At 44.3% G+C, this 27550-nt stretch overlaps 1 protein-coding gene across 1 annotated transcript in view; it reads right to left on the reverse strand.

The window, feature by feature from the left end:
- RBPMS2 (RNA binding protein, mRNA processing factor 2) overlaps nucleotides 1–23182 on the reverse strand; it is a 48926-nt gene extending 25744 nt beyond the window's left edge. The window contains exon 1 of the mRNA XM_073579570.1: nucleotides 22843–23182. Within this exon, the coding sequence (XP_073435671.1) occupies nucleotides 22843–22893 (51 nt within the window). The 5' untranslated portion in view covers nucleotides 22894–23182. The remainder of the gene's footprint in view (nucleotides 1–22842) is intronic.
- Nucleotides 23183–27550: the final 4368 nt, after the last annotated feature.

Raw genomic sequence — 27550 nt, forward strand, 5'->3', positions numbered from 1 at the left:
GAGCCCCTGATGTGCCTAAACTGTAAAAAACCCCCACAAGTGACCCGATTTTGGAAACAAGACCCCCCCAGGAACTTATCTAGATATGTGGTGAGCACTTTGAACCCACAAGGGCTTCACAGAAGTTTATAATGTACAGCAGTACAAATAATTTTTCCACAAAAATGATCTTTCCACCCCCAAATTTTATTTTCCCAAAGGTAACAGGACCCTAAAAGTTATTGTGCAATTTGTCCCGAGTACGCCAATATCTCATATGTGGGTGTAAATGACTATTTGGGCGCATGGCAGAGCTTGGAAGGGAAGCAGCGCCATTTGACTTTTTCAACACAGAATTGGCTGGAATTGAGATTAGATGCCATGTTGTGTATGGAGAGCACCTGATGTGCCCAAACAGTGGAAACCCCCCAATTCTAACTCAAACCCGAACCCCAACACACCCCTAACCCTAATCTCAGCCCTAACCCCAACAGGAAAGTGGAGATATATTTTACATTTTATTATTTTTCCCTAACTAAGGGGGTGATAACAGGGGGGGGGGGTTGATTTACTATTTATGGCAGTTTTTATATTTGGCAGCTGTCACACGCTAAATGACACTATTGTAAAAATAGTTTTTGCATCACCACATATTGAGAGCTATAATTTTTTCCATATTTTGACCCACTGAGTCATGTGAGGTCTTATTTTTCGCGGGACGAGTTGACGTTTTTATTGGTACCATTTTCGGGCACGTGACATTTTTTGATCGCTTTATATTATGATTTTTGGGACGCAGAATGAACAAAAACCAGCATTTCATGAATTTCTTTTGGGGGGGGGGGGGGGGGTGCGTTAACACTGTTTCGGGTGCGGTAAAGTTTATAAAGCAGTTATGCTTCGGGCCAGTACGGTTACAGAGATACCTCATTTATGTCTTTTATGTTTGGCACTTTTATATAAAGTTATTTTTGCATCGCTTTATTCTGCGAGCTATAGCTTTTATTTTTCACTGATGACGCTGTGTGGTGGCTTGTTTTTTGCAGGACAAGATGATGTTTTCGGCGGCACTATGGATATTTATATGCGTCATGATAAATTTTTTGCTTTTTTTTTATTTATTTATTTTTTTTTAAGGGGCTCACTAAAGAGGTTAACTAATGGGACAGTTTTATAGGGCGGGTCGTTACGGATACTAAGTGTACTTTTATTGTTTTTCCAAAAAATGAATTAGGGAAAATGTTATTTTAATTTAGCGATTTTTAAATTTACACTTTAACTTTATTACATTGTCCCAGGTGGGACATCACTGTCCTGTGACAGATTGCTGATCTGTCACAGGCAGTGCTGCAGGCTTCCTCCTTGCCTGTGCTTTGCAAGCATGAGGAAGCCAGCTCCCTGCAGTCCCCTGAAGGTCCCTGTCGCCATATTGAATCCAGGGAAGGAGGCCCCCGCAGCAGCGCTGCACACTGCGCTGCTGTGGGGGGGGGCTCAGGGAAGCACAGAGGGAGCCCACTCCCTGCCGATGCTTCCCTTTAACCCCCAGTACATTGCGATCGTGTTTTATCGTGGTGTGCCAGGGGTTAACATGTCAGGGCGGTCCGTGACCGCCCATGACACATTGTGCCGGGTGTTTGCTGTGATAATCAGCTGACACCCGGCCGCGATCAGCGGCGTTCACCACATGGAATTAGGTCTCAGGTCACAGACGGAATATTACGTCCCTTGTAGGAAAAGGGTTAAACCCCTTTGTGACAGCCAATATGTACATTTACTGGTGAGCGCCGCTGATCGCGGCCAGGTGTCAACTGATTATCACCCCTTAAGGGGGTTTTATACATGCGATATCGCTAAAGCGTCACCGATTCTGTGACAGCAGCGATATCCCTTCGACCGGCTCCTCCGCTGTCTGTCGCTGATCGCGCAGCTCCTTTTCTCGTTGGGCGCTTCCTGCTGGCGCTGACGAGCGACGCGTCTAAAAGGCAACGACCGATGTGTCGCTGTGAGATCTGCCTGTGTGGCAGCTCATTAGCTACCATTTAGCGATGCACCAGCGATCCTGACCGGGTCATATCATGGTTGGGATCGTTGGTGCATTGCTAAATGTAAAGGGGCCTTTAGAGTCTCCCGGATATAGTGGTCAGTTCAGAAGTTAGCGACATTTAGGTGGTAAACACTCATTCCTGCTATACCACTTTGTATTAATTCCTGAAAATCACCTGAAGGGTTAATAAACTACCTGACAGCAGTTTTCAATATGTCAGGGGGTGCAGTTTTTAAAATGGCATCATGTTTGGGGATTTTCCAATCTATAGCACCCCCCAAAAAAAAAGTGAATTTCCTTGAAAAATGATTGCTACATTTTTAAACCTCCTAAAAGGCTTACAAAATAGTTTTAAAAATGGTGCTGATGTAAAGCAGGCATGAGGGTAATGTTATTTATTAATGATTCTGTAGTATGACTATCTGGATTAAAAGGGATAATCAAAGTTTGAAAATTGCAATTTTTTCACGTTTGTTAAGTTTGATATTTTTTCATAAATAATCATATCAATCTAAATTTACCACTATCATAAATTATGTACCACAAAAAAAAAAAAAAAAAAAAAAAAAGTGTCTCAAAATCAGTGGGATTTGTTGAAGCATTCAGAGTTATGACCACATAAAGTGACATCAGAATTTAAAAAAACTGGCCCCAAAGGGGTTAATGTGCAGACTACCTTCGGGGCAGAGATGCATCGGGGGTTGGGGCAGCCCAGGCGCAGTCAGGCCACCTAATGTGGCAGTCTGCAGTGTCTCCCAAATCCCCCCCCCGCCAGCTGCATTCTGCTGCCCCAGGACTGGGATGTGGCCATTCTGTCTCAGCTGTCAAGATGACAGCCAGCACAGAAGCTCCAGCGGGCCGACTCCCAGGGATCTATTGTTCCCACATCTGTACAGTACAAATAAAGCTCTGGCCACAGGGTCAGTGCAACGCCAACAGGTGAAGAGCATCAGTGGCAAGTGCTCCACTCAAGCTGAAGAAACCACCGAATATTAGGGGGGGGGGGTACATAATATGAGGAGATTGAGGCTGTGTGCCCATGATGCGATTTTTAAGCTTTTTTCACGGCAAAAACGCTTAAGCGTGTACCGAACACCCCCCATGCTGTGCCAATGCTGCACTTTTTTCCACAGTGGCATCGCCAAAAAAAAAAAATTATATATATATATATATATTTTACCTTCCGACGTCCCGCGCTGCATTCCTGGGCCTCAGCGTTCCCAGTAAGGCTAGTTTCACATTAGCGTTTTTTGTGCAGCGCATCAAAAAAGTAAAGAAAAACACAAAACAAACTTTTTTTTATGTCATGCGCACGCTGATGCGTCAAAAAACGCAGCGTTGCTTGCGTTTTACATGCATTTGCGTTTTTTTATGCACATGCGTTTTTAGGTGTGACATTTTTTCCATTGTCTAGAGAACATTCTAGACTTGTTTAACTCAAAAACACATGCGCAAAAAAAACACAACCGTGCGCAAGACCATGCACACGCATGTGTTCCCATAGACTTCAATGTGTTTTTGCGCATTCCATGCGCATGCGTTTTGCCGAGACAGGGCGCACCAAAAAATGCAACATGTTGCATCTGGCGCGCAAGACAAAAAAAACGCATGCGCATGAAAACGCAAGTGTGCGCAAGACCATGCGCACGTCATGTTAAACATAGGTGTGCAGTGCGCATGCGCACGATGTGCTGCGCACAAAAGCGCAAATGTGAAACCAGCCTAATGCCTTGCGGCAAGGTCCTGTGATGACGTGGTCTCGCGAGATCGCTATAGCAACGCGAGACCAACGTCATCACAGGTCTCGCAAGGCATTGCTGGGAACACTGAGGCCCGGGATGGCAGCGCAGGACGTCAGAAGGTAAATATACCCTGATTTTTTATTTTTTATCATTTTTAACATTTTATCTTTTACTATTGAGGCCGCATAGGCGGCCTCAATAGTAAAAACCTGGTCACACTTGTCAAACACTATGTTTGATGAGTGTGACCAACCTGTCAATCACTTTCCAAGCGATGCTTCAAATCGCTTGGAAAGTGCTTGACAAAATCGCAGCAAAATCGCAAACAGAATTGCAGTAAAATCGCTGTGAAGTCGTGCGGAAAAAAACGTGTGATTTCTGGGAAGGAGTCTGGTTTTCACTGTTTTAAAACGCTACATGGGCACATAGCCTTAATGTCTGTGGGGAGACTTGAGGACACAAAGTGAGGAGCATGTGTATGAGGAAACAGTATGGGGGGGGGGGGGGATGGGTGCAGATAGTATGGGGAGCGAACAGGTGAATTATGTGGACAATACAAGTAGTGATGGGAAAAAAAAAAAAAAAAAAATGTGGACACAGTATGAGGAGTGAGGGTGATGGGATGTGTGCAGACACCATATGGGGAGTCAGGGGTATGTGTAAGCAGACAGTATAGAGAGTGAGGGGGTAAAGATATGAGGAGACAGTATGTGAACAGGGGGGGGTGAGAGCAGACAGTATGAGGTGACAGTATGGGGGGGGGGGGGGGGGGGGGAAGTGTTTAGCGATATTGCTAAAGCAGCACCGATTTTGTGACGCAACAGCGATATCGCTACATGTGACACTTACCTCCGACCTGGCTCCCCGCTGGATATCGCTGATCGCACAAGATCGGCCTGGTCCATTTCTCGTCGTCGGCTTCCTGCTGGCTCCATGGACACAGGCGGAAGACGTCACCCTCGCTGCGTGCGACAGGTAAGTAACGACCACCAACCGCTGCTACGTCGCTGGTGAGATCTGCCTGTTTAGCAGCTCACTAGTGAGCTTTTAGCGATGCACCAGCGATCCTGACCGGGTTGCATCATTGTCAGGATCATTGGTGCATCGCTATGTGTAACGGGACCTTAAGGATACAGCCAGGAGAGGACAGTATACCAAGGAGGGGGGGTTTGGGAGTGATGAAAAGGTACAGTATAGAGACTGAGCCCTATAGGGAGGACAGTGTAAAAAGGTATCCCAGTCTGGAAAGGAGAGGTCAGTGGGAAGAGCATGTCCCAGGAGAGGGACAGTGTGGGGTCAGATTTTGCACAGACCGCAAGGGGCAATTTATTCAGGGGCTCAGCATACTGCAGATATTTTTATTCAGGAGCATTATAATGACATTGCCATCTTTAAGGGCATCGTGTGGAGATTTGCTGCAGAATACTGGAGAAGATGGTCGTCTGCAGAGATGGCTGTGGATGAGAAGACTCATCATGGGGTCTTGACAAGATGAAGAAGAGCAGAGACATCTATAAGGTACCTGCATGTAAATATTTGTGAAACTGACCAATTCTTAGGTTTTTATTTATGTTAGGGGCATCAAAGGGGTTGTCCAGGTTTGTGCCAAGTCTGCAGTCATTCCATGTGACTGCAGACTTTGAGTTCTTACAGTGCTCACTGAATGCCATTAGGATTCTCTTGTGCTGGTGATTTCATACATTCGGTCACTTGCTGACTAGACATGTGTGGCCTCACTCACTTAAAATGAACGGAGCAAGGCCAGGCATGTCTAGTCAGAATGTGGCCAGAAGTATATAAATCACATGCTTGTGCTGACATGACTACTCTTGCCACCAGCATGGAAGAATCCTAGAAGTGCCCAGTGCATTCGTTGTGAGAATTCAGAAGCCTGCAATATCAGGATTCAGCTCTGCAGGTTACAGTACTCATCACATGGACACCTCTCATATGCGATTTTCATACTTCTGGTCCTGTGACAGCTTCAGTTTTTCAGTGAACATTGAGCGCATTAGGGAGAGTGGCTTATCGGTACACGACCAAGTTTGCAAATTGCATGTGTGCAGGAGGGGGCACCAAACTGAATTCTTACCCCAGGTGCCAGAAAGCCTAGATAAACCTCTGCTTTGGGGTAAAGTGGGTTAACTTAGAGCAGAGGTGTATTCACATGTAATCTAAATGGTGTAGATTTGTCAAGACTTGAAAGCAAATTCATACAAAAGTCTCATCCACAGGCTGGGGAAAAAAAAAAAAAAAGTTTGTAAACTTAACCAAGTTGTGGATTTTAAATCCACTGCATTTCCACTATCAGATTTCATAGTGTGGAATTTTCAGTAAGCCCAACATGCAGATTCTGCAGTGAAAAATTCAACACTTACCATCCTGGGTTTGATAAACGGGAAAAAAAAAAAAAAAACCCAAAACACACAAACAGTATGGTCATCAGCTGCACTCGCTTCCTCTCATCTGTCATAAGCGCTTACTTCCACCTGTGTTAGCAGCTCAGTTATTAAACCACCAGGGATGTTTTCTGTGCAAGCAATGACAAACCACTACATCAAAACCAAATGCGCCTATAACCTTTAAGATATTTACCAGTTATGTCTAATCATGTCTAATGTGCACTGGTAGGCATCATGGTGGGATGATTTAGGCTCAAAAGTGGTTCTAGCTTGTTATGCATTTATCCTGGCATTACTCTTAAAGGGAACCTGTCAGCAGGATTGTGCCCAGTAATCTACAGACAGTGTCAGGTCGGTGCCGTTATACTGATTACAATGATACCTTGGCTGATGAAATCTGTCTTGTGATAGTTTAATCTTTATTTGTAGTTTTGGGAATTGAGATTCTTGTGCTCCGCTTACATATTCATCTGTATGGACTTATGACAGAACACTGACCCTCAGCGACCTGCCCCCTATTTTACAAATCTCATTTGGAAAAAAATTACAATTATGTAAATTGCAGTCTATTGTTAACTGCAGGATTAGTTACCTGAAAATCCATCAGTGAGCTGGCTCACTGCAATAGGAGATTTTAGCAAGCAAGTTAGGACAGCTTAAGGCTTCGGTACTGTGGTAATAGTTTGCAGTTTGGACTGTAAATTCCTTTTTAGATATTGGTCTAAAAAAGTGACCAACTGCCATTTGTAGCTGAATGCAGTGGCAGAGTTCAGGACAGGGAGCTGATAAATGGCAGCTTTTAATTAAAAGTCAAACTGCAGATGATATTTTCTGACAGTCCAGAGTCCTGCGCCTTTTTGGAACAGAAAAGCCTCAGCATGATGGATTCCAGGAGCCTTTTTTGTATGCTTGGAATAAACCACTGCTAGATGAGTCTAGCCTTGTTCCTGTGTTCTGGAAGCCAGAGTTTATGGTGGTGTTGGAGAGCTAAAGATAAGATGTCAGCCAACCTGAACCTACAATTGCTCCTTTTGGCCTTCTACCCAGCTAGTTTTTTTTGCTTTATATAGAAACAGGAAGTCTTTTGTCCCTGTATTTGTCATTCCCCTCTTCAACTCCTGATCTAGCTGCTCCCTCCCCTGCCAGGGACTTTTGCAGTGGTTTATGACTTCAAGGAAAATTGACCTCCTGTTTGTACATACAGCTTAAGATTCCACTTGGTTTTTATTCGTGTGAGGCCATAGCCCTAACGGGGAAAAAAAAAAAAAAAAAAAAGCCGCTGAGTAGTAGGGCAAAGTCAATTTCTATTTACACAGTGCTATATAGTAGAGGGAAAAAAAAAAAAAAAAAAAAAAAAAAAATTATGATGGGAGTGCTTTAATTCTACCCTCAAAATACAAGGCTACAACATGGCTTTAAAGGGAATTTGTCACCCTTTTTTGAATATGAGCTGCTGGCACAGACATCAGGGGCTTATCTACAGCATTCTGTAATGCTGCAGATAAGCCCCTGATGTAACCTAAGAAAATGGAGTGTTGGTACGATGGGTGTTGCAGTCCAGCGCCTATCATCTTCATACAATGCTGTCCTCTTTCCTTCCTGTTGTGGCTCCTGCACAGACGCACTGCCCTGTTGAGGGCAGAGCAAAATACTGTAGTGCGCAGGCACCTGACCTCCCATAGCCTGCACACTGCAGGACTCTGCTCTACAACAGGAAGGAAAGAGGATGGCATCGTATGAAGATGTGATGCACCAGACAGCGACACCCACCGAATACCGGGGGCGAGTATAATCTTTTATCTTTCAGGTTACAAAGGGGGCTTATCTACAGCATTACAGAATGCTGTAGATCAGGGTTCCCAACTCCAGTCCTCAAGGCCCACCAACAGGTCATGTTTTCAGGATTTCCTTAGTATTGCCAAGGTGAGAATTGCATCACCTGTACAATACAAGGGAAATCCTGAAAACATGACCTGTTGGTGGGCCTTAAGGACTGGAGTTGGGGAACCCTGCTGTAGATAAGCCCCTGATACGAGTGTCAGCAGCTCATTTGAAAAAAAAAAAAAAAAAAAAAAAAAAAAAAAAAAGCCTCCACCAGTACTACCTGCAACCAGCCCTTGGCTTATTTAAGAGTCCTCAGCCAGTAACTGCCACAGCTTTCAATATCAGTGTCCTGATGTAGGCCCACTGACCCTCTCAAGTTGTGTTTGTGGCCTGGTGACAAATAAAAAGGCCATCTGCTTTAAAACGTAGTTCGCTAATTTGAGAGCAGCACAATAGAGAAAAAAAATCCTAGTCTTATCCAAATCAAATGATGCATCTCTGTATACTGGGTGCAGCAGTTGAGTTTAGATGTAAAAAAGCATCAGAGAAAGCCAACCTTGCCAAGGCTACCCATATACATCACTGATCATGGGCCTGCTATCACAGGAGTTGGACAGGCATGCAGGCACTGTTGAACGTGCAATGATAATCACCATGTGATAAACCTTCATTGTAACCAAATAGCCTAATGTATGGCTTAAAGTGGTGTTTAACCCCTACCTCATGCTGTCTTCAGATTGCATAGAAAAACCTGCTTACAGATTAGTTTTAAATAATGGATGCCCAGCGTTACAGTTGTGATATCACTAGAGAAAATATTCATAGGATTCTCTGTACATTGTCTTGTGTGGCAGTCAAAACTCCAAATGCTGTGAAACTAGAAAAAAAAAAAAAAAAAATATGCCCAAGCCTCATTTTCACTGATCAGTTACCTGTCAAGTATTTGTAGTGACCCAGTCCAGAGTGTCTGTCCCAGTAATACTGAATTGTGAGTATCTTCTGTACACTACTGCTCACTTTAACTGGCCCTCTACATTTGTGAGCTGTAAAAGATACAAATAGGGCATTGTCCCTTTTCCATGGCCGAAATGTAACTATGAAGGCACCGTCTCACATCAAGGGAATGAAGCTTCTGCTCGGACAGGTTAGAGGGGGTTCGGGTAGAAGGATGGGAGTACTATTTCTTGACGACTGGAATTTCGAGGCGACTGGGTAGATATAAGGGGTCTGGCTTTAAGGTGACCCCATCTTCCCTAAACTGGGTGTATGGTGGTGATATTCTAGAGAGGGCCTGCAGGTCACTAACCCTCCTGGCTGATGTTAGGGCAAACAGGGCAGTTTTGAATGACAGTATCTTTATGGGAATAGAATCAATAGGTTCAAAGGGGGGCTCTGTTAGTGCTGATAAGACAAAGTTGAGGTCCCATGGTACCAGCCTGTCTTTAATGATGGGTCTGGATCTTGCTGCTGCTTTAATGAATCTTGCCACCCAGTAATTGCTCGCCAAGTTACAGTTGTAAAAGGTCTCTAGTGCCGAAACCTGGACTCTTAAGTGTATTCGTGGCTAGACCCATCTCCAACCCCTTCTGAAGAAATTCCAGAATCTGATCAATTTGGATTTTGACCGACTTCTGCTCCTGACACTGCCAAAAACCTTTTCTAGCATAGATATTTGTTGTGGAGACTTTCCTACTTTTTAGGAGGGTATTAACTAGCCCCTGGGAAAACCCTTTCCCCTTAGCAGCTCCCCTCAAACTCCATGCTGCTAGATGCAAGTTGGAGACTAGTGGGTGGTATACTGGACCCTGGGATAGGAGGTCTGGGAGCTCAGGGAGAATCCATGGCTGGGACACAGACATCTTCCTCAGCCAAGGAAACCATGACCTCCTGGGCCAGAATGGGGATGTCAAGATAACACTGGCCCTGTCCTCTCAGATTTTCCTTAGCACCATTGGAATCAGATTCAGAGAGGGGGGGGGGGGGGGGCATATGCTAGGCCGAAGCTCCACCGAACCAGGAAAGCGTCCACTGCATACAGGTTCTCTGAGATCCAGAGAACAGAACAGAGGAAGTTGACTGTTCTTTCTGCTGGCAAACAAGTCTCTCTGGAAGGCCCCACCTGTGTACAACCTGTCTGAAAATGGCCTTTAGTGTCCAGTCTCCGTTTGAGCCTGTTGCGACTTAAATTGGCTGTTAGATTTTGTTTTCCCTTTATGTGTAGAGCTGTGAGGGATAGGAGGTGCAGCTCGGCGATCTAGAAAATACGATTTGCTTCATCCATTAAGGGCCTTGACCAGGTTCCCCCCTGGTGGTTAATGTAGGCTACAATTACCTGGTTGTCTGAAAATAGTCTGATGTGTTCGCCCTGTAAGGGCATAAGGAAAGCATTTACCACCCGCTCTACCGCTAGCAGTTCAAGGTTAGAGGAGAAACTTTGTTTGGAGGGAGACCACACTCCCTGGACCCAGTTACCCCCCATATGGGCCCCCCCAACCCCTGAGGCTAGCATCTGTGGTTAGAATTGGGGAGATTCGGTTAATCCAAGGAACCTCTACGCAGATTTGAACTTAGGGACCACCAGTGAAGGGACTGAGTAGTAACGTTAGATAAGGTGACTAGTCTCGAGGCAACCCTCCAGCTGATGGGTGTTGTGTAACATGTCCCAATGTAGGGTTCTTGTGTGGAGTTGTGCCCAGAGAACTGCTGGGATGCATGCCGTAAGAGAGCCTAAAAGTGACATAGCCCCTCTAAGGGTAACTGATGGCTTATCTATTACCCCATGTATCTGATGCTGGATTTTCAGAACTTTAGACTCTGGTAACCTACACTCCTGTAAATCAGTCTATGGTAAGGCCTAGGAACTGTTGTATTTGTGGGTCGTAGCTGTGATTTTTTAAAGTTAATGATCCAACCCAGATCTTGGAGGCTGGCAATTACCTTCCTTAATTGGGTGGCACAATGAGACTCCGAGTTCCCCAATCAGGAGATGGTCTAGATAGGGAATTACTAGAATGTCCTGCTCGTGCAGATGGGCCATGACCTCCGCCATTAATTTTGTAAAGACCTGGGGTGCCACTGCCACTCCAAAGGGGAGTAATGTATACTGAAAATGGCTTCTCTCCCCCCAGTGAGATGGCTACCTGTAGGAATTGCTGATGATCTGCATGTATTGGGACATGATAATAGGAGTCTTTAAAGGTCTAGGACTACCATAAAGCACCCACCGAACAGTACTTTAATTGCCGATTTTACAGACTCCATTTTGAAAGAATAGATTAATTTATTAAGGCCTTTGAGTTTGATTATGGTGCGATAAGAGCCATCCGGCTTCTTGACTAGTAGCTCGGGAACTCTAACCAATACACCTTTCCGGAGAAGATCATAGATCTCCGCCTCCAGCGCCTTCTGCTCTGTGGACCAAGAACGGATGGAAGTTAGGATAAACTTGTCACCCGGAGACTGCTGGAACTCAAGTCTTAGTCCTGTTCTTATGATGCTCCGGATCCAAGGACTATTGGAGATACGCGACCAGGCCGGGTAGAAGGATAGCAACCTTCCTCCCACCTGGTCCGACAGTCATTTGGGCTGGTTACGGTCTCGAGGGGTGTTAAACATATACCCCCTACCTCTTCTCCTGGCATATCTGGGTCCTTTTCTGGAAGATCTCCTTCGATCAAACCACCTTCTGTAAGAGCCTCTTCTGAAAGGCGGTCTACCTAAATATGGGAAGCGTTTGCCATCGCCTGCCTTTTCCAGCAATTCGTCCAGAACTTTTCCAAACAAGTAAATCCCTTCACATGGGATTCCACATAATTTAGATCTGGCCTGCATATCACCCGGCCAACACTTAAGCCACAAGGCCCTGCAGGCAGCATTGGAGAGGGCCGTGGATCTGGCTGCTAATTTCACAGAATCCACCGAGGCATCAAAAAGGAAGGCCGCTGCTCCCTGAGCTGTAGAGAGGGAGGAAAGGATGTCTGTCTTGGGACCCTATTCCTAGTTTGTTCTTCCAGCTGGTCTAACCAAACCGTTAAGGATCTGGTGGTGCATGTGGCTGAAGGGCTCCAGATGTCTCCCAGGTTCCCTTAAGGAACGCATCCGCCTTCCTATCCAGGGGGGGGGGGGGGGGGGGGGGGTCTTTTAAGCTACCCAGATCCTCAAAGGGAAGGGAAGTCTTTTTGCAAGCCTTTGCTATAGCCGCATCCAGTTTTGGGGCTGTCCCATGATGAATCTGTCTCTTCAAATGAATACCTTCTTTTAAAGGCTGGAGGTAGGGAGCCCTTCCTTTCAGGTTTTTTTCCATTCTCTTGTGATGAGCACTGACTATTAGAGGGGATGACCTTCGAAATTTTTTTCGGTCCAAACCCCAAAACATAGAGTCCTGAACTTACTTCTCCGCTGGGGTTGCCTCAATTCCCATAGTAGTATTTACTGCTTTTAATAATAATCTTTATTTTTATATAGCGCTAACATTCCGCAGCGCTTTACAGTTTGCACATATTTTCATCACTGTCCCCGATGGGGCTCACAATCTAAATTCCCTATCAGTATGTCTTTAGAATGTGGGAGGAAACTGGGGGAGAACATACAAACTGCTTTTACCAGATGATTGACCTGCTCCAGTGGGAAACAGGAACGTCCTGATCTGGTTTCAGATGACAAGGAAGATGGTGAATCTGATCTTAGCTCCTGTGAGTCACTGTTGGAGACTAGGACCAGTAATCTAGGGGACCTTCCCCTAGATTTTGCTGGAGATAGTGCTCTAACTGAGCCACTGACTTCCTGCCTGGCTATCTCCCTAATACTGGAGGAGAAGAAGTCAGCCGTCTCTTCCGAGACCAGGTGGTTAATACAGGGTCTACAGAGATTTCTTCACTGACCGTCCGGGAGGGGGACCCCGCACACTGTTTACTCTTCCCCGGACACTTTCCCTGGGTTTTGCAGGGGGGGGGGGGGTCCATCGGAGCCGCCAAACTCTTACGGCTCATGGATTTCTACGGTCTCGCCTTTCGAGTAGACCTAGGTTTCTCAGAACGGCTGCTGCTAGATCGCTGCTCGGTTTCTCTGAAGACTGAGGCTGCGTCTCCTCCAGAGGCTCTGGCTGTTCCTGCGACGCCATTATGGGCTGGTACAGGGCCAGAAGCAGCTCTCCCTCTGCCTGGGCACCCAAGTAGCCATGGCACCGCCCCCTCTGGGGCTCACAGGTGCCTTACATCAGCACTGAGTACCCTTTCCTTCTTGTGCAACCAAGAATCCTCCCCTCCCCGGCAGGGGCCGGCAAGGCACCCCCCCGTCCAACCGGCACACCGGACGCCGCACGCGCATCTGCTGCCTCCCCACAGAGGCGCACACCTGTGACGCCAAGGCAGCAGCCTGAGGCACCCAACCAGCACGTCACGACCGGCCGCGTCAGTCCGCACCTGCACACTGTCGGCCGCCCCCTGAAGCGGAAGTGGGCGCCGGCGTGGACGAACCCAGGCCCGCGCACCGCCGAGGAGAAGAGAGGGAACCGGGCCCACTTACCTGGTACCGATGCTGGCTCCCTGTAGTGGACACTCCCCCTGGAGACCACCTACAGTCACACCGCCTGCACCGACAGTTCCCCTGCTGTGCGGCGCTTCCATGGCCCTGGTCAGGCCGAGGCAGGGGACCCCCGCTGCCTGAGTCAGCCGCCAGGCCTGGGACTTCTGTGATCCTGGAACGCTCCTTTGCTATGAGGTATGTCTGCAAGGATCCCCTGTCAGGGACAGGAAACCAACTGAAACAGGAGAGAGGGCCACCTTTTTATGTCTGTAGGTTTCCTGTCCCTGAAGGGCGGTTCCCCTCTCTTGTGGTGCTGTCATGGCGACTGAATAAAGTGCTAAGTAACAAAGTATTGTTGGTGCCATGATACAGATTAAAATACCTTTGTTGATGAGATCCATCTTGGGGTGTGTACACGCTGCGGATTGATCTGCGTTAAACCGCAGCGGAATCCTCAGAAAGAGTTGACTTGTCAATTCTTTCTGCGAATTAGAAACCGCAGCAAATCCGTGTGGAAAAATCTGCACTGCGGTTTCCATTTCCCATAGGATATTATGGTACTGTACACTGCAGCAGAAACTGCTGCGGATCTGCAGGGCCAAAGCTGCTGCGGATCCGCAGCGTGTGCACACCCCCTTGTGGTTTAATCTTTATTTTCAGTTAATGATCTGCAGCATCTATCAGCATGTGATAGATGCCTCTGTTCCATTTTGATTAAGGATGAAGCCTCGCTTCATGCAAGTATATGGAGAGCAAAGCTGCGCCCACTGGCCAGGACTTCATGCAACAGAGCCTCTGGTCCCTGCACTGGAGCATTCATAAGGCTACAGTCACACAGTGACTGTTTAACAAAGATTGGAGCAAAAGAATCCACAAGAAAAAGTAAAGTAGAATACTTTTTATTAAACTCATATGTATGAGTCACCAATACATTTAATAAGGACAACATCACAATACTACAAAGTTCCGTTAGAAAAAGGAATTCAGGTGCAGAAAAACACATGCAGTAGCACAATACCAAACAGGCAAGAAAAAAAAAAAAAAAAAAAAAAAAAATGGATATAATAAAGTGACAGTGCTTCAAATTTTGTCCAGATAATCAAATTGCCTAGTATGTGATCATATCAAAGATTATCTAATCCAACATAGTAATGCACATATAAAATAGAAAGACCACACACACAGGCCATAGTAGTTAGTAAATCTTACCCATAATTGGAGTGTGCACCGCACGTGTAGCCCCTACGCGCGTTTTGCGTGGTCTTTGTCGGGGGCTGTGATCAGGGCCACTTCCTATAACATGTATACTGTCCTTAAATTTTTGTTTGCTAGTCACAGTGACTGCAGACTTATTGACTTGGACTGGACAACCCTTTTAAGACTGACGAAAAGCTAAACTCCGTTATAAAAAGGTAAGGCTGTTGAACAGTTTCAAGTCAGGTGTCATGCACCATAGCAAAACTAAAAACACAGTAACAAAGCAAAGTAGTTATACTGCATCAGCAAAATCTATCCCAAGACTTAAATGAAGACTGGGCTTTAAACACAAACAGCTTTATTTCTGTGTCAAAAAGGTAAGTGACTGAACCATGTATTAAGACAGGAATGGGAGGTGCAGGAGACTGTATATGCCCCGACAGATCAAAATGAGAAGTATTTGGCTGTAACAGAAGGTAGTTTTCAGTTTGCCTGCAGGTAACAGTGATGAATGGAGGAGGATCCTGCCATGCTTGGGGCAGCATGCCAGCAAATGGGGTTTGGATAAGATTAATGACATCAGTGCTGATTGGCAGATACTTATCCATAATGCAATATCAAGGAGGCAATCAATCTCCCTGCAGAAGAAGTTGGAGCCAACAACTATACATACAGCCAATATCATTAAGAATTACTTCCATTTATTTTGCACTATCATATTGTGCAGCACTTTACATGTCACTTTTTACCCATTGGGGCTCAATCTAATTTCTGCATCAGTATTTGGGATGTGAGGAAATTCACAGACATTGGGAGAACATACAGTCTTCCTTGCAGGTGTTGTCCTAGATGAAATTTTAGCCTAGGAGCCCAGTGCAATAAAACAATGCTGTGCATCTTCAGTGTAAACAAGGAGTCCTGGAAGTGTTAATATGGCCTGATGTCAGTGTCTGGGATTACATAGAGATTGATTTGTATAAGCCTACATCCACAAAAGCTCTGTAGTTAGTTATCCAAGTTGTTTGGAACAATCCTTGCAGAGTTTTCCTAAACTGGTTATGAATGTGGACCTAGAAGAATTAAGTGCTGTTTTGAAGGCGCAAAAAAAAAAAAAAAAAAAAGTCATACCAAAAATGGATTCAATTTAGATTTCTCTTTAGTTCATTTACTTTGAATTTCTTAAACTAACAATTTTAATATCTTACTTGGCAGCTTCCACTTTCCCACACCTGCCTTACACCCAATGTTGGAAAGGGGTTAATAGACAACATCTGTGCACTCCCTCCCTTTGATGTGGGCTCTGGGACTGACCCCACATCTTTTCTGGCAGGTCAGCTGTTTTGAACAGCTGACATGTGCCACTAACAGCTGCAGGTGGAATAGTGATCCACCAGTGGCTGTTAACCTGTTAAATGTCGCTGTCTGACAGTGACATTTAACTTGTGCTTCTAGCAAGAACGCTGGAAGTCACACCCATCAGTGACCCCATCATGTGATAACAGGTCACTGATGAGTTGCCGTGAGAACCAGAGGTCTCCAGCAGACCTCTATGGCAGTCACTGCCAGATTGTCATGAACGCCGCTTGGTGGCAGTCGCTCATAGCAAGTTATCAATTCTGCTACATTCAGGCGATCTGATCATTGCCTGTATGTAGCAGAGCCAATCCGACAAGTGCAGCTTCTAGTCTCCCATGGAGACTATAGAAGCATGCCAAAAGAAAAAAAAAAAAAGTTAAATAGTTCAAATAACCCCCTTTTGCCCTATTCAAAATTTTTTTTAGCTACACAAAATTTGGTATTGCCGTGTTCAAAATTGTACGATCATTTAAGTTATGGATCTGGAAATTGAGCTGAACATACAAAACCAAAATACCTCTGGTCATTAAGGGGTTAAATTCAGACTGACAACTTTAAGTACGATGACAAAAACATTAGTTACTACGCAAGAATTTAAGTATTGCTTGGCCAATCATTTCTGTAATTGGCCCAGGCTGCAGAATAGTTTTACCAAGAATCTGTCCATAAGCTCATTCTCATGGTTCAATGGAAAACCAAGGGTAATTTCACATTGTGTTCTTCATTCCAGTCACGATATTCAACCCAAGTCCCACACAAAATGGGGCCGGATGCATGTGTTGACAGGGGAGGGTCAATAGACTAATGTTGACTGCAGAGCAAATGTGAGCTATTCCATGCATCATTTTTGGGAGTGTATGTTTACAGGAGGCAGACACTCAGACTGCAAAAGAGTGCACGTTCACTCGGCGGTCATCAATAACCCTGTAGCTGAATGTATCTGAACCCAATTTTGCACATATGCCCCAATAGGGACACAGAACTCAATGTGAGAGCATCCAAGAAGTTGTCTGGGACAATAACACCAAAAGCCTAGCCACAGGATAGGTCAATGTTTGTTTGATGTTGGCGTGGCGTCTGTCACTCCCAGCGATCTGCTGTTCACGTTGCCAAAATAGCTGTCAACTGTAGTGGCTGGGTACTGCACATCCACCTGCAATTCAAACTATTAGGGGTGGATATGCAGTAGCCAGCTGCAGCCACCATTCAGGAGCCATAAGCTCTTGAAGTTACATCTTTGCCTGGCCAGATAATGTAGATTCTGAAATAAGAGTAAAGGCAGTGGGGAAAAAGAAAATGCAGTATTTATGCCAAATTGAAGATAGCGCAGATTTTTGTTTAGTATTTTGTTACCTCTAGTGATCAGACCTAGGTGCTTTGTTTTATGGTACCCTAGAATGAGCTAAAAAAAAAAAAAAAAAAAAAAAAAAGTCTTCAGTTTGGTGGCAGTGAGCCACATTAAATGTCACCAAGATACAGTACAGGCTGACTGTAGTCAGATGGAATGTTATGATGCAGTTAAACAAGAACACTGTACTTATAAGGCTCTAAGCATCACATACTACATGCATAGTAAAGCTCTTCCATTAAGAGACTTGTACTTCCACTGATATGGGAATACATAATGTTGATTATTCTATTTAGATTGAGAAATAAAGCTTTTCTGTGATTAATAGCCAAGAACATCAGTTGTTTTACACATCAGGCTTACAGCTCTTTTGCATTTGTAGTTCTCAAAGTGACATGTTTAATTAAGGTTAGCAATTTTCATAGGCACTTAAGCAGGGCATATTAAAAACTGTATGCTGTGTTTATTAATTTCCACACACTACAGGTCTAGAAGCACAAGGTTTTTCTTTTTTTAGAAAATCTGGTATAGACCAGGGGGTGCAAAAATTTTTATGCTCTGAGGGCCACAAGTAAGATGCCAGATCCACCATCAATATTCCCACATCTGTAAGATAGGGGTCTTCTCCATGAATGAGTACTTTAGAGTAGATCCTGCTTGCTTGTAACCTTCCAGCCCCATAATTCACATTCGCTTGTTGAAGTGCTAAATGAGTGTCTTGATGTATGATTACTGTATAACCTGATATGGTTTCATCAGTTACTCTCCCCTCTGTCAGATGTTAATGTAAAACAGAAAGTTGGGAAGCTACTGCACAAGACATGGTGGGAACATGTTACCACCAGGTTGTGCACCCTCAGCATAGACTGGTTAAAGTCACCTTACAGCATTTGTTGAAGCTCAACTACAAGTAGACTTAGAGGGAACGCTGAATGTAGCTTTGTGTTTTCTAGCTCAAATTTTTTTCTTCATTTTTTTTTTACTTATTTGTAGTGCATCACCAGTGCTGTGAATGACGAGACCAATCATTACTGTAGTGTGATGCTTCTAGAAGTGCCGTGCACCACCAGAAAAGTATTTCTAGTCAGGGACTGAAGTAAATTTCTGACATTTATGCCACTAAAAGAAAAAAAAAAAAAAACAAAAAAACAAAAAAACAAAAAAAGAAGTGTAAAATTTATAAGTATTTGCCAGGCAAGTTTCACCATGCCCATTCCAGTAAAGCTGGTTGTCAAAAAGTAGCAACATTTCTGCTCAGCTTGATGTTGTGCAAAAGTTTAGCTATACGTTGGATGTTTTAGGCATTTTTTTTATTTATTTATTTTTTTTTTAAACAAACTAAATATGTAACAAGGCTACCATCCGATGCAGACCAGTATTAGATTTTTCCATCTAGTTTATCAGTTATGATCATCTGCCTATGAGGTGCTAGAACATAAGTAGGTCTCCAAGACATATACAATGTTCTGTAAGTGCAGACTGCAATACTGTGCACCGTTCAGGTCATTAAAGAGAAATACTGCAATTCTGAATGGAATTTGTCTGAATTTTGGAGAAGTTTCTGCTTTAAAATTCAACAAGCTTTCCTATTGACTCCAATGAGAATTGTTTATTGCCACGACTTTGTCCCAGAAGGAGAAGGGCACCATGACAATTTTTGACATTTCTGCTTTACAAAAAGAGTAAACTTTGACAATTACTAACAATATAAGCTTAAATAACTTTTAAAAGCTTGTTATTAAGAGTAACATGTGGGGAGGGGGAGATAGTCTATATTGTTTAATAAATCACATTCTAAAGCCCATGTCACAAAGCGATCTCGCTAGCGAGATCGTTGCCGAGTCACAAGTTGTGACGCACCAGCGAGATTGCCGTGTGTGACACTTACCAGCGACCAGCCCCCCTGCCAGTTATCGCTGATCATCCTGGAATGGCCAGGAAAATTTTTAGATTGAAGATAAGAATATATTCTCCTACAATGCAAATCTGAAGTGCTACAGGGAGCTGCATGGAAATTACAGCCTTTACTACAAAAAGATGCCTGATTACAATCCATTTTTCCAGACCACCACTGTTTTAGGCAGCCACCAAATAACCAAATATAAGCAGCATCATTGTCAGAAGCTCCCTGTCCTCTCCAACAGCTGCAGGAACCTTTCCTTGCAACCAGAAAAAAAATGAAAATAAAGCCTGTGCATTTATAATGACCATGGACAAGATAAAGAGCCCCAATTCGCATCAGGACTACAAGATCCCAGCTGCATTACATCTAATGTGGTGTACATTAGATGTAATGCAGCTGGGATCTTGTAGTCCAACTGGGGGTCTGTATGTGGGGGAGACCAGGCAAAAACTGAGAACAAGGAGGAATTCATTCTCATAGTCACACGAGGAAAAAAAGAAAACAAAAAAAAAACCACGATCTACCTGTGGCAAAACATTTTGTATGCCTGATCACAGCACCATCGACATGAAGTTACTGGTATTGAAAGAGGAAAGATAAATCTTTGTACCGTGTTAGCCAGTAGATAGAATATTTAGTATTGAGAGTCCTCAGTGGTTGATACATTTTAATGGCCAACTGAAAAGATGGCAACAAATTGCAAGTTTGAGACTACACAGATCCTAGACTAATACAAAATCTGAAGTGATTCTTCAGATTTTGTATTAGTCTAGCCTGATGAAGAGACCTGCGTAGTCTCAAAAATTTTGCAATTTGTTGCCATCTTTTCAGTTAGCCATTAAAATGTATCAACCACTGAGGACTCAGTTCTAAAAATTCTGGTATTGAAAGGTAACTTCACATCTTAGAGAGACAGAAAAGTCTGGGAATACAAGCTCATGACAACCCTTGACACTCAATGCAGGAATTAGTGTGTTGCATGGATTTATGTCTTTTTACATTAAGGAATTTGCTCCTAAGACCTAGTGGGGGCATCACAACACATTAGGAGACCCAAATCAGAAGGCAATAAAACATTTTAGACTCCTTATCTATGAACTGGTCCAATATTTATCTGTCTCCCATAAGGAGTTCTGCTTGACATCACTTGTCTTATCTACTGCTTTTTTTCTGTGCTGTATTGTGCATAAATATGTGATTCTTCAGATGTTGTATTAGGCTAGCCTAATGGAGACCTGAGTAGTCTGGATAGCTTGCAGTGTGTTAACATCTTTTCAGTTAGCCATTAAAAGGAGTCAACCACTGACGACTCAATTCTGAATATTCTTCTGTATAAATATATACACACACGTAATCCTAATCACAAGTTACAGCGAGACCATAAATGCCACATTGCGAACAGTTACGATATGAGAACACCAAGCACAACATAACCCTCCAGTATGGATACACTGCAAAACCAGCAACATAGTCACAGACTGACCATATCATTGCAGGAAATGTTACTTTTTTCCCTTTCCAAGTGATCAGTAACTGAAAGTTTCCATATACAGTTTTTATAGCAACAGCTCCAACATTAGTAGGTCTGGTTGCTGGGACTGTTTATTCTAAAATAGCTGAACACCTCAACTGTTATTACAAAGGGAGAAGGAGATTCATACCTTAAAGAAACACCTTTTCAATACTAGTTTTCTAGAGGGGCACCATATGCAATTCAGGAATTATTCAGCTCCCAGAACATTAAGATTACGATTATAGCCAAATTGAGATCTATGCTGGCAGTTGCTTTCTTTACAACACAACAAAAACACTAGTTTAGATTTCATGAACATGTGACCAGCAAAGCGAATTAACTTTGATTTTGAACAGGAGAAGTCTGTCAAGTGCATACGCTTCAAAGACTCCATGGGAACAAAGCCCACTATAGGGTACTGCACACATTTAAGTATTTGCAACAATTTACAAACCCCAGAACACTAAAGTTTACAGTACTAGCAAATTGAGAGATTTCTGAAGGCTCATGCTGCTGCTTTTTCCTTGCAAATTTGACTTTAAGTCTGCAGTATGTCAATTCTTTCAGCATGTCACTTCAAATGAACATGTCATAAAAGGTTCATGCATTTTACAGAGCATTTTTCTTGTCAAGAGATGCGTTTTTGGTGCAGAAATTTCTGCTGCACATACGCATTTACAGAGCAGAATGCCTGCTGCAGGTAGCAATAAGTCATACAGTTGACAGAAACAAAGGGCAAGAGTTAGTGATGCCACATTAGGATGCCCTTACAGGGAGGGTGTGCTCAGTTGTGAGCTTAGTTTATGCCCCCAATATATGCAAGATTGTTTAGATTTGATAGTCTTGTCTCGCCAAATTAGAAAAGTTAAGTTGAAGCCACTAACTAGTTAATGAGTTTAAGCCTCTCACTAAAAGAGAAACCCATAGCTTTATATTTATGTTACACATACAATATTTTTTGTATCAAACTCAGTCCTAGTTTATGTAACTTATTACACAAGTGCAGGAAGGTAAAGAAAAAATTACACAGTCCTTCTCATAATATTTAATAACACTTAATAGACAAGAAAGTGTAAACAGGTGAACATGTGTAGCTAGTGGCACAATTGATATCCACTACATTACGACAACCAGACTCCAGTTAGAGCTCATTCAGAAAGCAGTTTTTCCACATTAATTTTAGCTGTGTTTTCCATGGATAAGAGCCATAACCACTATGGTCCATTTACACCTACTTTTTGCAGATTGTTTTGGTGCATATGCTCAGATTATGACTGGAGTCAAACCAAACTTATCACCAAGCTAGAGGCCTAAAACTTAGTTTAGACCCATGTAATTTGCCATAACAAGTCTATGGGTCAGAAGATATTACACCAATAGCAGGTTTGATCTGTGACTCCAGACACTGCACAAAAAAAATAAAAAAAAAAATTATATCTATATATCCCCATTTACCTGCACTGGTATTAAAAGCATGTCACCACCCCCTTCTCAAATAAAAAAGGGCTGAAAAGTCCCAAGTTAATGCACAAAAACCTTGACATCTGAATGAGCCCCAAGACCTACAAGGAAACCGCTCACAGAGGCATGGCTTACTTCACCAGTGACAGCATAGGAACTGGCCTGGTGTAAGGACAACTAAATATTTAGTAGGGGCATTAGACAAAGCCAGAGAGAAGATAGAAACAGTTTACACAGAATTAATCTCTAGTGTCTGCACAGCATCTTGAAAGGGAAAGCAGAAGTTCAGAAGCTTTCCTACAACAGCACTAGTTTTACATGGGGCTGCAAGAAGTAAGCAGAGGCAATACTCAGGAATCATGGCAGATTATGCCCAGTGCAGCTGGAGGAAGTGTAGTTGAGCAACTAATTTACAAGAAAGCTAAAAAGTTGCAGAGAGAAACAAGTCAGAACTGAGAAAGTCATCAGAGAGAACATGAAAGGCAGAAGGGATAGGAGAGGTTTTACAATGGGAGAAGCAGCCATGGAGGGTGGGAGAGGCAGCACTCACCTCTTCCTCTAGGTTACTGCTGTGCTCAGTGTCAGACTTTAGGGTACTCATGGCGTACAGACCAACAGCGGCTTCCTCTGCAGAGTCCACGGTTGCTGGTGGTGGGGTCCCCTGCTATACTAGAGAATGTGCCCCCTTCTTGCCCCTGTGCCGCACAACTTGTGGTGCCTGCAGCTGGAGTTGGGAGAGCTTGTGCCCAACTTTCATGTGGTGCGGAGGTGCCCGGTGCGGGTGCCAGGTATGTCTGCGGTGCAGAGGTGTCTGTGAGTGCTGAGGTGGAGTGCAGGAGAAGTGAGGCGGAGTGGGCGCCCTTTATAGCAGCCCTTCCTGGAGTCAAAGCTTCATTAAGGAGGGGGAGTGAGCTCCGGGACGAGCATGGAGGTTCATCAATTAAAGTTCCACAGCCTGGGAGGGGTGGAGGGCTGTGCCCAGTGATGCACGGAGCGGGATCAGCTGCTTGGCCTCCTCCATGAGGGAGCAGCCAATCCTGTCCCGACCATCACCCTCTGGGCTGCTGTGAGGTTTTTTTTATCGCTTACAAAAAAAGAGAAAGTAAAAACTTTAATGGAACATTTGATAAACTTGCACTATTGTTTGGGAAGAAGGGGAGCACTGCATGCCGGCACACAATGGGTTACTGGCCTCTCTGAAGAGTGGGGAGCCATGGGAATGTGTGTGTGGTGAGGGAGAAAACACGAGTGACCGGCTAATAGTTTCTCCATGTGGGACTGTTTCTCACTAAGTGTCCTCCCGTGACAGGACTTCAGCCCACTAGTGGCTGTGGAGCAGAGATTTACCTCAGACGACACCTATGAATCCTGCCCGTCCTCAGTTCACACAAGTTTATAAAAAAAATCATCCATGCCCGTTTTTCCCATAAGTATGACATCCGTATTTATACATAATCAGTTATTAAAATTAATAAGACCAAACAGCTTCCTGCATTGAGAACAATGGGCCCGATTCATCATAGCTGTGAAAATCTGCAACATTTTGGCACAATTTGAGGCCGCTCTATATTTTTTTAGACTATTGGCATTTTCACGCCATTTTCGCCCAAAGTGGCAAATATGGCGAGGGATGGAGTGTTGCGACCACAGCTTGTCAAATTAATGAGTGACGGCATTTGCTACGCCACAAATCTTTCTCTAGCAGGGTCGGGAGTAAGATTTATGGCAGGACACATGCCACTCATCAGACGATCCTTATTTATTAAGAGCTGAACGCCTCCTAATAAATCAGAAACCTCACTCTTCCCTCCACCCCTTTATTAAGACTGATGTGACGCTCAACAGGCTCGATCAATTGTATCCATAGAAATCGGATGTTATATGTTTGGCTTATATGGGATCCATTTTTGTCTGCGCACCCATAGACCTGAATGGAGAAGACTACTAGATGCAGACACCTTGAGGTCCCTTCCAACGCTAACATTCTATGAATTTGTGCTGCGCTTTTTTCAGGTGGAAAGTCGGTCCATGAAGAAAAACGATCATCTGAGCAGCCCTATTGAATAATGTTGATGTTGGTCCGAGTGCTGTCCAGTTTTTTCTACAGATAGAACACAGGCTAAAAATACAGTCGAGTTAATGCAGCCTTCCAAGGCAAGAAATACACAAACAGCAAACCCCATGGGGCTAAGGCTAGGTTCATATTGCGTTAGAGCAGTCCGTTCAATGCATGCGTTAAACGGACTGCGCTAACGCTACTCCTTATTTTTGATCGCGTTATGCGATCGCGATAGTGCAGATGCTCCATCTGCGCTAGCAGTGACGGACCCTCGAACACTGCAGACCGCGTCCGAGGGTCCGTCACAGAATGATGGCACATCACTAACGCATGCCGACTATGACATGCGTTAGTGATGCGCTACGTTATGGCAATCTATAGGTGCGTTAATGCATCCGTTACATAGTGTTAATGCCGCTATGTAACGGATGCGTTAAACGCAGCTCCATAACACAATATGAACCCAGCCTTATTCTGTATATCTGTACTATCCACAACAAACGAGTTCACAAATATTGGCATTCACAGACCAGTCATGAACCATTGCAGACACGAGTGGGTTATGAGCCGGTCATTGCACACACCAAAAATAAAACATTTATGGCCACTGGCAGGATGACTAACACAGGTCAGTGCTCTGTTCGCTTGCAATCCGGTGTGGCCCCAACACTGGTCATACTCACACGGTCAAAGTTTGCTGTGTCACAGCTACATTGCAGGGCAATATGAGGGAATGAGGTTGTGTTACGAACCTGAGGGTACTGCGACAACAAGTAAGTCACAAAAAATCACTTATATTGCAGTGCAGTGTAAGGGTGTGTGCACACGCTGCGGATTGCTCTGCGGATTTTTCCGCGCGGATTTGCAGGTAAAGCGACCTGCGGTTTATCTGTGGATTTGCCTGCGGTTTGACATCTGGACAATGGAACAGGTGCCAAACCGCAGCGGAATCCGCAGAAAGAATTGACATGCTGCAGATTTAAAACCGCAGCAAATCCGCTCGGAATAATCCGCAGCATGTGCACTGCGGATTTGAAATCCCATAGGCTAACATTATACTGTACAATGTCTGTGGAAATGCTGCGGATCCGCAGGGCCAAATCTGCAGTGGATCCGCAGCAGAATCCACAGCATGTGCACATACCCTAACAGTGACACATAGCAAACTTTGGCCAAAGTCGCCGTTTAGCCCCAAACCTAAATAGCAGCTAATCTGCAATTCTCAGCAGTGGATGCTACACTGTTAATGGACTTCAGCAGTTGCAGTGACTCGCCAGGGCTGGCGCAGATGAACACTGCCAATGCCCATAGAATGGCGGAATAGGTACTGTATAATTGCGCTCTTGCAGGGCGCAGGTACAAGATTCCAGGACAACCAGTACACATCACAGGGCACTGTGATGCTGATGAGAGGTGGGTGGTTCGTAAATGAACACCGGAGGAAGGAGTTTTCTTCCAGGCATCGCACGCCCCAGAGCCTGCAAAGACTCATGATCATAAAGGATTAAAAGACGATTTCTCAACAACAGGACCACGGCTGTGAGGCATACAGGTAGGACTATTTTAACAATTCTATCACCTGTATGCCTATAGTAGTAGCTTAGAAATGTTCCAGGGGTGACAGATTCCCTTTAACTTCCACACTGACTTGCATTAACGAAAGTGCTGTCCATATGTAATCTGTTTTGCATATAGAAAGCACATAGAGCTGAACAAGCCCTAATCATCTGAACAAGCCCACAAGTGGGGCTACATGACGACTTTGACTGCGACATACTGTAGATCATGGGGTCAAAGATCGCTTTATACTTCTGCTACAGCCCAGTGTAATGCATGTGAATGGTGTCGCATCACATCTCCTATGGTCCGACAACAAGCAAGTCGCAAAACGTTTCATTCATTCAGTATCTTTACAACCTGCTTCTCATAGATTTGGTACCCTAAGGCTACTCTCCCATGATGAGCTTTTGATGAATTTATGATGCTGTAGAATTTAATAATAATAATAATAATAAATTTTATTTCTATAGCGCTGACATATTCCGCAGCACTTTACATTTCCGAGGGGATTTGTACAGACAATAGACATTACAGCATAACAATAATCACATAGATTATAACAAATACCAAGAGGAATGAGGGCCCTGCTCGCAAGCTTACAGTCTATGAGGAAAGAGGTAGACACGAAAGGTGTGTGGTAACAGTTGCCCTGATTGTATGGACCAGCCATAATGTTAAGTGTGCAACAGTACAGACACAGAGGGCTAATGGATGCATAAAGCATGTGGGAACATGATGCGGGGAACCTGGTTATGGTAAAACTTTTGACTGTGCCACCCAGGGATAGATTAGGTTAATGTGTTGAGGCGGTAGGCCAGTCTGAATAAATGCGTTTTCAGGGCACGCTTAAAATTGTGGGGATTGGGGACTAATCGTATTGACCTGGGAAGTGCATTCCAAAGAATTGGCGCAGCACGTGTAAAGTCTTGGAGACGGGAGTGGGAGGTTATGATTATTGAGGATGCTAACCTCAGGTCACCAGCAGAATGGAGGGCGCGGGTAGGGTGGTATACTGAAACAAGGGAGGAGATGTAGGGTGGTGCTGAGCCATGGAGGGCTTTGTGGGTGAGGCTAATAAGTTTATACTGAATTCTGGAGTGGATGGGTAGCCAGTGTAAGGACTTGCACAAGGTAGGGGCATCGGTGTAACGATTGGTGAGGAATATGATCCTGGCTGCAGCATTCAAGACAGATTGGAGAGGGGAGAGTTTGGTAAGAGGGAGACCGATTAGAAGAGAGTTACAATAGTCGAGACGAGAATGAATAAGAGAAACAGTAAGAGTTTTTGCGGAGTCAAAAGTAAGAAAGCGTTGAATTCTAGAAATGTTTTTGAGGTGCAGATGACAAGAGCGAGCCAGTGATCGAATGTGGGGGGCAAAGGAAAGCTCGGAGTCAAGTATGACCGCAAGACAGCGGGCATGTTGCTGGGGAGTAATAGTGGAACCACACACGGAAATGGCAATCTCAGGTATAGGTACATTAGTAGCGGAAGGAAACACAAGGAGTTCAGTCTTTGACAGGTTCAGTTTCAGATATAATGAGGACATGATGTTAGACACAGCGTTTAGACAATCGCTGGTGTTTTCTAGAAAGGCTGGCGTGATGTCAGGAGAAGAAGCGTATAATTGGGTGTCATCAG

Source organism: Dendrobates tinctorius, unplaced genomic scaffold (genome assembly GCF_039654945.1).
Source record: "Dendrobates tinctorius isolate UK_male_01 unplaced genomic scaffold, ASM3965494v1 ptg000062l, whole genome shotgun sequence".
NCBI classification, from domain to species: domain Eukaryota; kingdom Metazoa; phylum Chordata; class Amphibia; order Anura; family Dendrobatidae; genus Dendrobates; species Dendrobates tinctorius.